Source organism: Perognathus longimembris, chromosome 3, assembly GCF_023159225.1.
Source record: "Perognathus longimembris pacificus isolate PPM17 chromosome 3, ASM2315922v1, whole genome shotgun sequence".
NCBI classification, from domain to species: domain Eukaryota; kingdom Metazoa; phylum Chordata; class Mammalia; order Rodentia; family Heteromyidae; genus Perognathus; species Perognathus longimembris.
Genome location: NC_063163.1, coordinates 86,978,445 through 86,990,507, shown reverse-complemented (window position 1 = coordinate 86,990,507; position 12,063 = coordinate 86,978,445). Strand labels below are relative to the sequence as shown.

Sequence of the window (12,063 nt, the reverse complement as noted above, 5' to 3'; positions counted from 1 at the left end):
CAACTGGTAGAGTGCTAGCTTTGAGCTGAAATTCAGCTCAGGGACAGTGCCCAGGCCCAGAGTTCAAGCCCCATGACCATCCAAAAAAAAAAAAATTGTTTTTTTTCAATGAGGCATGAGCTGGTGTTTACAATCCAGAGCACAGATGTTCGCCTTGCCCACAAATGGGCCGGGACGGTGGGGGGCGGGGGGGGGGGTGGGGGGTGGGAGGGGAGGGCGGAGAGCCTGCTGTGCCTCTCTGCAGTCACTGCTCTGTCCCATGGGCCTTGGAGTATTTAATTTTATACTCTGTTGCCTTCTTCTTCTTCCTCCCCCCTGCCTCCTCCTCCTCCTCCTCCTCCTCCTCCTCCTCCTCCTCCTCCTCCTCCTCCTCCTCCCTCCTCCCTCCTTCCTCCTCCTCCTCCTTCTTCCTCCTCCCTCTTCTTCTTCTTCCTCCTCCTCCTCCTCCTCCCTCTTCTTCTTCCTCCTCCTCCTTCCTCCTCCTCCTCCTTCTTCCTCCTTCCTCCTCCTTCCTTCTTTTTCTTCATCGTCATCATCGTCGTACTTGAGATTGAGGGCCTCATGCTTTCCAGACAAATGCTTTTTTTTCTTCTTTCTTTCTTTTTTTTTTTTTTTTTTTGCCAGTCCTGGGGCTTGAACTCAGGGCCTGAGCACTGTCCCTGGCTTTTTGCTCAAGGCTAGCACTCTGCCACTTGAGCCACAGCACCACTCCTGGCCGTTTGTATATATGTGGTGCTGGGGAATCGAACCCAGGGCTTCCTGTATACCAGGCGAGCACTCTTGCCACTACCATATCCCCAGCCCAGACAAATGCTTTCTACCACTTGAGTCATGCTCAGTCCACACTTCTGCTTCTTTACATTAAAACCCTCACTCATACAAGGAGTTACCTAGAATGTAGGGAAAACCCAAGACTTGTTCCTCTGGCTTTCTGGTGTGGGGGGAGAGATGGTGAAGTATCGCTCTACATTTACGTAACACTTCATAATTCTCAAATTCATGAAGATGTGGTGGAGCTTGTGTCTTAAAATAATAAAACTGAAGTCCCTGAAGTTAGGCAGCTTCAAGGACTCAGGACTAAAGAATGATGGATGCAGACTTCAAACTCACATCTTGAGGTTTTTATATGAATTCTCTGTACTTTTTTGTTTTGTTTTTTGCCAGTCCTGGGGCTTGAACTCAGGGCCTGAGCACTGTTCCTGGCTTCTTTTTGCTCAAGGCTAGCACTCTGCCACTTGAGCCACAGCGCCACTTCTTGCTTTTCCTATATACGTGGTGCTGAGGAATCAAACCCAGGGCTTCATGTAAATGAGGTGAGCACTTTACCACTAGGCCATACTCCCAGCCCCGAATTCTCTGTACTTAAAAAAAATAGTGATTGTTTTTCCTTTTATTTTATTAATGTTATGTTTCTGTGGTTCTGAGAAATCAAATCCAGAGCCTCATGGATGCTAGGCAAGTACTCTACCACTAAGCCACATTCTCTGCCCTTTCTAGACCCTTAACCTTTTTATTTATGTTTATGTTTTTTTATGATTCTGTTTTGTTAGTCTATACTTAACATGTGATTGACTAAATTATATGCTTTTCAAAACCTAGTTAGGTCTGTGACTTTTTTTTATGGCTTAAAAAGATGCAACAAACGAGGCCTGTGAAATTCTCCTTAATTCACAGTCTGTTCCTATTTTATATCATGGATGTTTTAAGAAAGTATCTCTTAAAAATTATTGCTAATTTTGGCCTACTGTGGTTGGCATACGCCTGTAATTCCATCACTTAGGAAGTGGAGGAGGATTGCAAGATTCTGTCTCAAAATCAACAGGGGAGACTGGCTTGGTTCAAGTATAAGACCTTGAGTCAATCCCTAGTACCACCAAAGAAAACAAGAAACAAAACAAAACATCCTTTGACCATATAAGGCCCCTTGAAATCATTTGGTGCAAAACAGGACAGACACGCTGAGTGCTTCTGGTCAGCTTCCCTCAGTCATTTGCCTCTGTTGATAATTTTGTGCAGCCTGTTATAATGTTATAAATGTTCAAACGGCCCCTGGCAGAAAAAAGTTCCCACCCCTGAATGCCTCCCAAATGTCATTTTGGTAAGGATCTGTATGTGGCTGTCTGTACATAATGGTGAAGTAAATTTATCTATTGGTGTAGAGTTTTGAAAAGAACTTGATGCTCTCAAGAGCCTTGCAGGTGTTTAGATCACAAAGGTGTTTGAAATGTGGTTTATATAAAACCTGAAAGCCTGGTCAGTGGTTTAATTTAGAAGTGGTCATTGGACATACATAGTCAAGACTGGATATACTCATCTCCCCCAAATGGCACAACACAGATGTATAGAACATACTCCTGACTGAAAGATGACACTAGCTAGTAATTACCACAGGTATCCTGGACGTTTTTGGTATAGGTGAACATTGGGTTGCAAGCAATATATAGTATGGGATTTTCTCCAAATTCCCAAATACAATCCTTTGAAAAACTGGTTGGCAGTTTTGGAATAGGTTTCAAGGTGCAAATGGATGAGAGAGTAAACTTTGACTTACTTGAACTGCCAAAAGTGCAGGGGTCTGCTCCTCCCTGGCTCCCCAGCCTGGTGTAGACTGGGGGACTGGTTTGGCACTTCCCTTTCTGGGCTTGGTAATGTCAAAGGGACACCACGTCAGAGTCTTATAATGGGGTTTGGAGAGTGAGATTTCATTCTGGCAGCATAAATGCAAGATCTCTGTCAGAAGTACAAACTGGTTTGTAATACTGCACCAGTTCTGAAGCAGTCCATGCCACCCAGCTCATTTGGCTTACTGTGGGTTGTAACTGTCTGACTGTCTCCGAGCTTGCGCTACTTACCAATGCTCATTTCACCCCTCTCTTTTCCCTTTCCTACTCTTGCTTCCTTTGCTATATCTGTGTGTCTTTCATGGTAAGACTAAAGAAAGTCTATCCACGTTATAATAAATAAATTTCATATATTTTTAGTAAACCAAATTGTTGTATATATTTTGGCTGCCTTTGTCCCTCTGTGTCTTGCTTTTGTTTTGTAAAATATACTCAGTAGTGTATACAAACACACACACACATTTCTTTTAGATGTCTATATACAGCAAAGAACTTCAGTGCAAATTTAGTTCTTACTGTATTTGCATTTCTCTTCATGTTTCTAATATTTGGTTCTTGTTATCTTGCATTTTTTAACGCTTGCCCAGTAACACTTTAAGGTATTTGCTTCATTATTGGAATTTATTTCTTCTGTAAGTAGTAAGAAAAGAATCTGAGTGATCTCTTCCCTTGGGGAATGGGCAAAGAGATTTCTGGTTCTGTCACCCTTCTTTCATGCTGTGTTCCTCTCCCCTTATAGTATTTTTAGTAATATCAGGCCATTCTAGCCAACAGGGTTTAAACATGTTGCAGTTTGCAACTCGGTGTCAGTGATATTGGCATAGTGGAACTAGTGCTTTAGAGATAGACCAAGAATCTAGCCGTGAAGCTGTCACAGAGATGAGCTTCCAAGGGCCCTTGTCTATCCTGTGGCAGATCTCTTTCTTAATTGTGCATCCTATGTATGGTAACATACAGAAATGGTCTGCTGGCCGTCTTTTTAGGGAACAGCCTGACTGAAGGGTTGGGCGAATTTGGGATGATAAGCACAGTGTGATTGGTGGTCAGAGGACCCCGGGCCTTTTTCCCTTCTGCCAGCTGGTAATGTTTATCCTTCCCTGGTACTAAGTGTCTGAGGATTGGTGAAGTATATGGGAATCCACATCTGTCCTTAGTGACCCCAAATCTTGATATTTTTTAGTAAAAATATTTAAAATGAGAGTTTTCAAATTTGAGTTAGACTTTTAGCAAGTGAAGGTCCAGAAATCATTTCTGCAATATAACAAACTATCAAATAAGTTTACTACATCTTTGGATGGCATCAGATACTCTCCATGTGGCAAAATTTCATGGATTAAAGTTATTTTGCTTTAGCCTAAACAAAGGCCCATTTCTTAGCAAAGTGACAAAGTGTTACTCCTTAGTGACTCAATACATCTGAAGCTCACCCTTTTCCCATATTTTTACTTCAAGAAATTTCTTTTAAGTATCAGATTCTTTTCTTACTACTTACAATTCTGGAGTGTTAAGTGTAAGCCACACAACAAAATAAAAACAACACTTATATTTTCATCTTTGTGTAGAATCTCAATTTATCATAAACTATGAGAATTCTGTAATTCGTGTGCCGGATATCTTGGGTCTCACTAACCAGACATACTTTCTGCCATTTCTAACCTGAACCTCAGTTTCCTACTCCTCCAGTTGTTTCAAAACCAGACTACACTTCATGTGCCTTGCATTCTCCCAGTTGCTTGTAACAGAGCCAGAATGACTGCATGTTAACGCTGCTGCAGGCTCTCCTTTGAGGAGTGTCTGAGGTTGTGCTGCCTAAGGGCTAGCCTAGGACACTGCTTCAGTTAGATTGTGATACAAGGACGCTTCCTCCTGCTTTACTGTGCATGTAATATGTATTTCACATTTATAAAAGGGGTGTACTAGTAGTGTAGGCAGACCTCAGTACCCAGTCCATGCCCCATGCCCCCTGAACATCTCACATAGCCGTGGCAAGACCATAGATTTATTCAACTTTCTCAGTTGGTCACTCACAGACTTTTCTCATCCAGAATCCAAACTAGAAAACCACATTGCACTTGGGTGTTCTGTCTCTTTGTAGTCTCTCCCAACCAGTGACAGTCCCTCACTCAGTTTCTCCTTTCATGACCTTGACCCATTTGTACACATGTAATTTTACCACAAAACTTCAAGTATATACTTACGTAAACATTGTACAAGCCTGCTCTCTTGGGCTGACTTTCAGCTTGCCTTCCCTCCCTGTGTCCCTCCTCCTTCCCTTTCTCCACTCACTGCCTAGACTCTAAGGGGGCTGGCTCCCCCACTAAAGACCTTACCTTCCTTCTGTAGAGCCAGAGTTTGTTCTTTCCCTCCTGACTCCAGCCTCCATTCTCCCACTGAATCACCTCCTTCTAAAGGCAGTCTTTGTGCAGTGTGGTTTCTGTGAGCAACATAATGTCCTCTTAGATACTGCAGCTAAAATAATCATCCTTCAGTGTGAATAGTAACCATCTTTGCTGCTGTTTGGCCCTCACCATCTTAAAACTCATTCTGAAACTTGCTAAAAAGTTACTGAAATTAGTGAGAACCAACTGATATTTCCAGCATAAAACTGCTCTGCATGGCATCTGTGTAATTGCTTTGCATGTATGTATTTTAATTGTCATTGCTTGGTTATAGTTCATTCCAGATGTAACAATATTCAACTTGGGGCTCTATTTTGATATACTTTTTTGGGGGGGTGCAACAGTTTTTTTTTTTAATTTACATCTTCCAAATTTATTAACTTGTCTCTTTAAGTTCAAATGGATACAATGATAATGCAGATTCTGGCATGTCTCTGCATAGGTAAACTTTTTCTCCCCTCACAGTAAGTAAAATTTCAAGTAAAAATTTGCAAGCACAATACCTTTAATGCCCTATAAAGCTTCCTATTTATACTTTTTTTCATTAATTAAAGTTATTTGTCTGTTTTAGAAGAGTTGTGCACTGATGACTCTCAGTTGATGTCTGGAACTCTTTTTAACTCTTTGGTCTTTTAGAGAATCCGAGTACATAAAAGACGCCGATGAAGAAAAAGCTTCCTTGCAGAAATCCATCAGCATTACTAGTGCTTTACTCACAGAGAAGGACGCAGAGCTGGAAAAGCTGCGGAATGAGGTGGGCTACCAGGGGGATGTGTCCTGAAGCTGCTTTGGTCCTACCTCCCATCCTAAACCCAGCCACTGTGTTTATTGCAGGTCTCAGTGCTCAGAGGAGAAAATGCCTCTGCCAAGTCCCTGCATTCAGTCGTTCAGACTCTGGAGTCTGATAAGGTGAAGCTTGAGCTCAAGGTAAAGAACTTGGAGCTTCAACTCAAAGAAAACAAGAGGCAGCTCAGCAGCTCCTCAGGTAAAACAAAGCCCACCAGACACTCCTGCACGCCTGGCACCCCCTACCTCCTTTCACCCCCTCTCCTCCAGAGGCCCTGGTCCTCCAAAAAAGCTAGCTCTTGTACAGCCCCTGCTGCCCTGTCCCTGGCTGTCCCACACTAACTCAGCAGGGCTAGTCATAGTCCAGCCCCATGGCATGCTTGATGCTTCTCCTGGGCCTCTGTGGTCTCTCAGTACTGCCACACATCAGACAGCTGCCATCATGGCAGCAACCACAGCAGGCTCTGAAAGTACATGCAGGGAAGGAGGACCATGAGAGGGCCCCTGCAGAGGAAGTGGACCACTTGCTTCCTAAAGTCAGGTGGAGGGGGCAGACATCTGTACACAGTAGGTGACTAGCCTGAATGGGATAGGATGGTGTCTGTGAGCCCCGCGGGCCTCTGGCCAGAGCACAGTGGGCTACGTGGGAATTAGTTTCTCACACCATGATTACTGCAGTAATGAGAGTGGACTCTACTTTTTCTTATTTTACTATCAGGTAATACTGATGCTCAGGCAGAAGAAGATGAGAGAGCCCAGGAGAGCCAGGTAATGTCCCTTCCTTACTGCTTTGCTTTCTTCCTGGTTTTCTTATGAGTAGGCAATACACTCATATCCAGACATTCAACACTGTTAAAAATATGTACAGTAAGCAGTCTCCCACACCCTCTTCGGTTCATTTCCTCAACCCTCAAACAGATAATTACTGTTACTCCTATCTTATTTTTGCAGAGATTTAAAGAAATGGGATAGTAATCTCTGTAGTCCTGGCACTTGCAAGGCTGAGGATTGCTTGGGCTTAAGAGACCAGGCTGAGTAGCATAGTGGGACTGACACACCACACACATACATGCCTACATGCACATATATATTAGTACAATTTCCCCCTCACTTCATTGTTTTACATAAGTAAAAAAATACCACATAAACAATTTTGCACATATCTTTTGTAGCTGTATAGTATTCCATCGTATGGATGTACCATAATGTTAGTTGGGTTGACATGGCATTTTGGATATTTCCAATCCTTTGGGTGTATTATAAACGATGTAAGGAATTATCTCCTAACAGCTTTCAATCTCTTAACTTTCTCTAGGTTAGTTCTGTCTGCTTTAGTGTGTGTCTCATGGGTGTAGCAGAAAATTAACATTGTTTTCTCTCCCTTTCCTTTCTGCTTCCATTTGTTTCTGCTGCTGCTGACAACACTTTTCTTCCCATCAGCAAATGGTTTGTTTTATGTTTCATAATTTGTGTGCACATGATGTGTTGGTGTGTATGTCTTTCTGCTCTATGTATGCCCATGTTGTGGCTTTTTCTTCTTCCTGAAATGGAGCTCCTAATAGGACCTAGAAAATGCAGTTTGCGAAGTGAAAATAGATTCAGCGTTTGCCTTCAAAGGTGCCTCGCTGATGCCGAGGGTCGCAACCCACACAGGACTGTGGCAGTCACCACTTTTGTTTCATACTATGCCCCAGCAGAAGAAAGACCAAATGCTTCTTTAAAAAGTAAAGTATGCGTTTCCAGTATTATAAACTGGGAGCTTTAAGCTTAGAGAATGAGGCTTTTGTTTTCAGTAGATGAGGGTTGGATGCTCTGTATTTAAAGGGCCCTACGTCTGGAAGGCATCGGGACAAGAGTCCTCCTGATGATCGCCTTCCTGTGTGTGGCACCGGGACACCACTCTGGCCTCCGTAGAAAGGAGCCTTGGCTCGCCTACTCTGCGTGAAGCCCTACTTTGATCCCCAACACTAAGAAAATGATTGCTTCCGTTTGAAAACCCTTTATTTCCCTCATACATACGTGTACTTGCTCTTTCACCATTACAGATCAGTCAGGAAATGGTGGTCGGGAGTGAACTGTTATGTCAGTGTTTCAGATCTTCAAATCAGAAATGTCCTGAATTACTTCCAGAACTTAATGAAAGCATTTCCTATATACTTCATAAAATTATATAGCCAGGCACCAGCGGCTCACCCCTGTAATCCTAGCTAATCAGGAGGCTGGGATCTGAGGGTAGTGCTTTGAAGCCAGCCTGGGCAGGAAAGTCCATGAGACTCTTATCTCCAATTAACCACTCAAAAAATGGAAGTGGTACTGTGGCTCAAGTAATAGAGTACTAGTCTTGAGCATTCAGGGACAGAGCCTAAGCCCCAAGTTCAAGCCCCACAACCAACAAAAAATAAAATAATATACAATTTATACACACACAGATACATGTATGTACTTCTGTGGTAGGAGAAAAATTAAAGCTCATACCCCTGAATACAGAAATGTGAGCTTATGACTTTGGCAGTGCAAGGTGGGTTTTTTTTTATCCAATTGAAAGAAATGTTTCTTATGAACTTTACCAACCCAAGGGTTTAGTTATATAAGTATAATTTCATTGCCTCAGTGACAAGTTTATGTATATCTGGAAGCATTCAGTAAAATGCCATTTAAACTGGTTGTCACTATAAAATAGTTACTCAGTAAGAAAAGTTAGAGGAGGGGCTTGGGAATTGGGCCTAGTGGTAGAGAGCTTGCCTCGCATACATGAAGCCCTGGGTTTGATTCCTCAGCACCACATATACAGAAAAAGCTGGAAGTGGTGCTGTGGCTCAAGTGGTAGAGTGCTAACCTTAAGCAAAAATAAGCCAGGGACAGTGCTCAGTCCCTGAGTTCAAGCCCCAGGACTGGCAAAAAAAAAAAAAGTTAGAGGAGAAATAAGCAACCTCCTGAGTCCCTTCACTTAAATTCAGCTATGTGTCAGACAGCCCTGGTTCCTGCTTTAGGGAGCAGGGCCAAGTAGCTGCAGTTTCAGCCCCTCTGACGTCTGCATTTAGCCTGAGGGTGTACCCCACTGCTGCTTTGTGTCTTGGATACACACTTATAGATCATTGTTTCTTTTTCTTTTTTAATAAATAGATTGATTTCCTAAATTCGGTAATAGTGGACCTTCAAAGGAAGAATCAAGACCTGAAGATGAAGGTAGAGATGATGTCAGAAGCGGCTCTCAACGGCAATGGAGATGACCTGAACAATTACGACAGGTACTGTGTGTGGAGCTAGCTTAAACATGTGTGCCCAGGATGAGCTTCTCCTATAGATAGTCAAACCAAAAGAAAGAATTAGACTTCCATAAATCTGGCAGACCTGTGAAACCCACAAATGAAATGGTATAGATTGAACATTTTCAAAGTCCTAGAGGCTCTCTTATTAGACTACCACTAATTTCTTGCTTGTTTTTTTTTTTTTTTTTCTGTTCTGTTTTTTTTTTTTTTTTTTGGCCAGTCCTGGGGCTTTGACTCAGGGCCTGAGCACTGTCCCTGGCTTTTTTTTTGCTCAAGGCTAGCACTCTATCACTTGAACCACAGTGCCACTTCTGATTTTTTCTGTTTATGTGGTACTGAGGAATCAAACCCAGGGGTTCATGCATGCAAGGCAAGCATTCTATCACTAAGCCACATTCCCAACCCTTTCTTTTTTTTTTTTTAAAGTTGTTATTAAAAAGATGATTTATAGAGAAGTTAGTTACATAATTAGGTAAAGAGTACATTTTTCTCTGGACAATGTCACTGTTTTTATTTTCTTTTTGAAATAGGGTCTTACACATTTTTGCTCAGGCTGGCTTTGTACTCACAACCCTCCTGCCTTGGCCTCCCATGTAGCTAGAATTACAGGTGTTCACTACCACGCCTGGCTTCTTATTTTTCCAATTCTTTATAAGTGCAATCCTCTCTTGAATTTCTTTTGATAAAGTTTCTGATTTTTCATATTAACATTTGTAGTGATGACCAAGAGAAACAATCCAAGAAGAAGCCCCGCCTCTTCTGTGACATTTGTGACTGCTTTGATCTCCACGACACAGAGGACTGCCCTACCCAGACACAGATGTCTGAGGACCCTCCCCACTCAACACACCATGGCAGCCGGAGTGAGGAGCGGCCATACTGTGAAATCTGCGAGATGTTCGGGCACTGGGCAACCAACTGCAACGACGACGAGACCTTCTGAGGGGCATCAGGTGTCGAGCTGGGCTTTCTCAGCAGCACTGGCATCGAAGCAGCTTAACACCAGCATTGCGTGTGCAACTTCAGGAGAACTCATGTTATTTTGACCCTGGTCAGCAAATCTAAAAATATTTTGATCTTCAACAAATCACCTTTAATCTCCTTTTAAGTTAAAATAGTAAATAAATATTTAGTAGGTGAGCTTTCACCTTTCATTTTGTTTTCTGAATTTTTAAGTTTAAGATACTGCAGCAGGTGCTGTTACGTTTATTGTCCCTCATAGAACAAGCCTGACCCTTACCATACCTTATTTAAGAAACTTTAAGTTATGCCGTTATTTTTCATATTTGCACTAAAGTATTTCTGGGCTGCATTTTGTATATTTAGATTTTCTTTGTGGTTAAGCTTGACACTGGAACGAGTTGCAAAAACTGTATGATTTTGTGTTTCCATAAGTATCAGCTGTCTGCACTCCCCGCTGTCAGCAGTGCCTTGGCGCCAGGCTTCACAACACAGGTGTGATTCTACATCACCAAGCGGGTAATGGAGGGAAACCCCCAACTGCTGTGGGACACTTTATAATATTTATGCTGCACCCACATTCTCGCTGTGTGGTGTCTTCTCTATTGGGTTAATAATTTCAGCTTCTATATATTATATGTATATATTTTTTAAAGAAATCTATATTTTGGGAAAAAAAACGTATACAGTGTGTTTTTCTTTTCAGATTTTTTTTACCTTTATGAGAAAGCAAACACCTAAAAATCATCAGGGCTAGGCCAGAAATAGCATCATGTGGCTCCAAAGCTTTTTTTTTTTTCCTTTTGTTTCCATTTTGTTTCTTTTCCAAATAGAAATTGCTGGAAAAATTTTTTTCCAGTTAAATTTTTTTCCCCTTCTCTAGTACTCATCCTCAGCAGTAAATTAATTTTAAAACACATAAATTAACCAACTACAATCTTTCCTTACAAGTTTTTTAAACTATATTTTTACATGAATGTATGATGAGAAATTCAACATGGATTTTCTTATCACAAGATGAGAAAATGAAGGGCCTCAGCCCCCAGGACATATTAGGGAATGTAGTGGGAATGTCTTCTAAAAGGCGTTAAGACGATGCACCGGCCACACTGCCTGTATAATAAGAACTTGTATAATTGTAGATATGCCTTTGATGGATTTCCTCTCTATTATCAACAGTGTGACAAGTGGATATTAAACACATCTGTTGCCAGTTAATAAGACCATAGGAATTGTTTCACAGACATAACATTTAAAGCAGTATTAAAACCTGCACAAACAAGTGTTCTGTATCTACTTTAATAATAAATGGTTATTTTTTTTCAGTCATGGTAGTCATTTGTGTTATTTTTAGATTTGTCATCAGGGTCTTTCTTCCAGTAAGCAAGCCTTAAAGATCCAAATCATAATTTCCTCCCTCGCTCCCTCTTTCTCCCTTCTTTTCTTGCCCTCTTCCTCCATTCTTCCCTGTCCCTCCCTACGTCTCTTTCCTTCCTGAACCCAGGGCCTCTTGCTTGATAAAAACACTGAACAGCACCCCAACCTTCCAAATAGTAATATCTACTGCACTCTCGTTGGTAACTTATAAAAACAAGTGCCTGGACTTGCAGACCTGCTGTGGGGGAACAGCAGAGGGAACAGCTGAGGGTCATATATCTGGAGATTGAGTCTTGGGTATGTGGGAATGCAACCTGAATAATTAAGAATTGTATTTTTATGTTTGTTTTGTTTTGTTTTTGGCCAGTCCTGGGGCTTGGACTCAGGGCCTGAGCACTGTCCCTGGCTTCTTTTTGCTCAAGGCTAGCACTCTGCCACTTGAGCCGCAGCGCCACTTCTGGCCATTTTCTGTATATGTGGTGCTGGGGAATTGAACCCAGGGCCTCATGAATACGAGGCAGGCACTCTAGCCACTAGGCCATATCCCCAGCCCCAAGAATTGTATTTTTAAAAAAGTGGGAGTGGGGATGGGAATGTGGCTTGGTGGTAGAGTGCTTACCTAGTATGCATGAAGCCCTGGGTTCCATTCCT

At 42.1% G+C, this 12,063-nt stretch overlaps 1 protein-coding gene across 10 annotated transcripts in view; it reads left to right on the top strand.

The window, feature by feature from the left end:
- Clip1 (CAP-Gly domain containing linker protein 1) overlaps window positions 1–11,360 on the top strand; it is a 100,664-nt gene extending 89,304 nt beyond the window's left edge. For 9 of the 10 annotated variants that reach the window (XM_048343017.1, XM_048343018.1, XM_048343021.1 and 6 more), the window contains 5 exons: window positions 5,657–5,774; window positions 5,855–6,005; window positions 6,525–6,574; window positions 8,930–9,054; window positions 9,793–11,360. In XM_048343017.1, coding sequence (XP_048198974.1) covers window positions 5,657–5,774; window positions 5,855–6,005; window positions 6,525–6,574; window positions 8,930–9,054; window positions 9,793–10,018 — 670 coding nt within the window. In that variant the 3' untranslated portion in view covers window positions 10,019–11,360. Of the gene's footprint in view, window positions 1–5,656; window positions 5,775–5,854; window positions 6,006–6,524; window positions 6,575–7,246; window positions 8,017–8,929; window positions 9,055–9,792 lie in introns of those variants that run through there. The other variant, XM_048343022.1, reaches the window with a different exon arrangement.
- The last annotated feature ends 703 nt before the right edge of the window (window positions 11,361–12,063 follow it).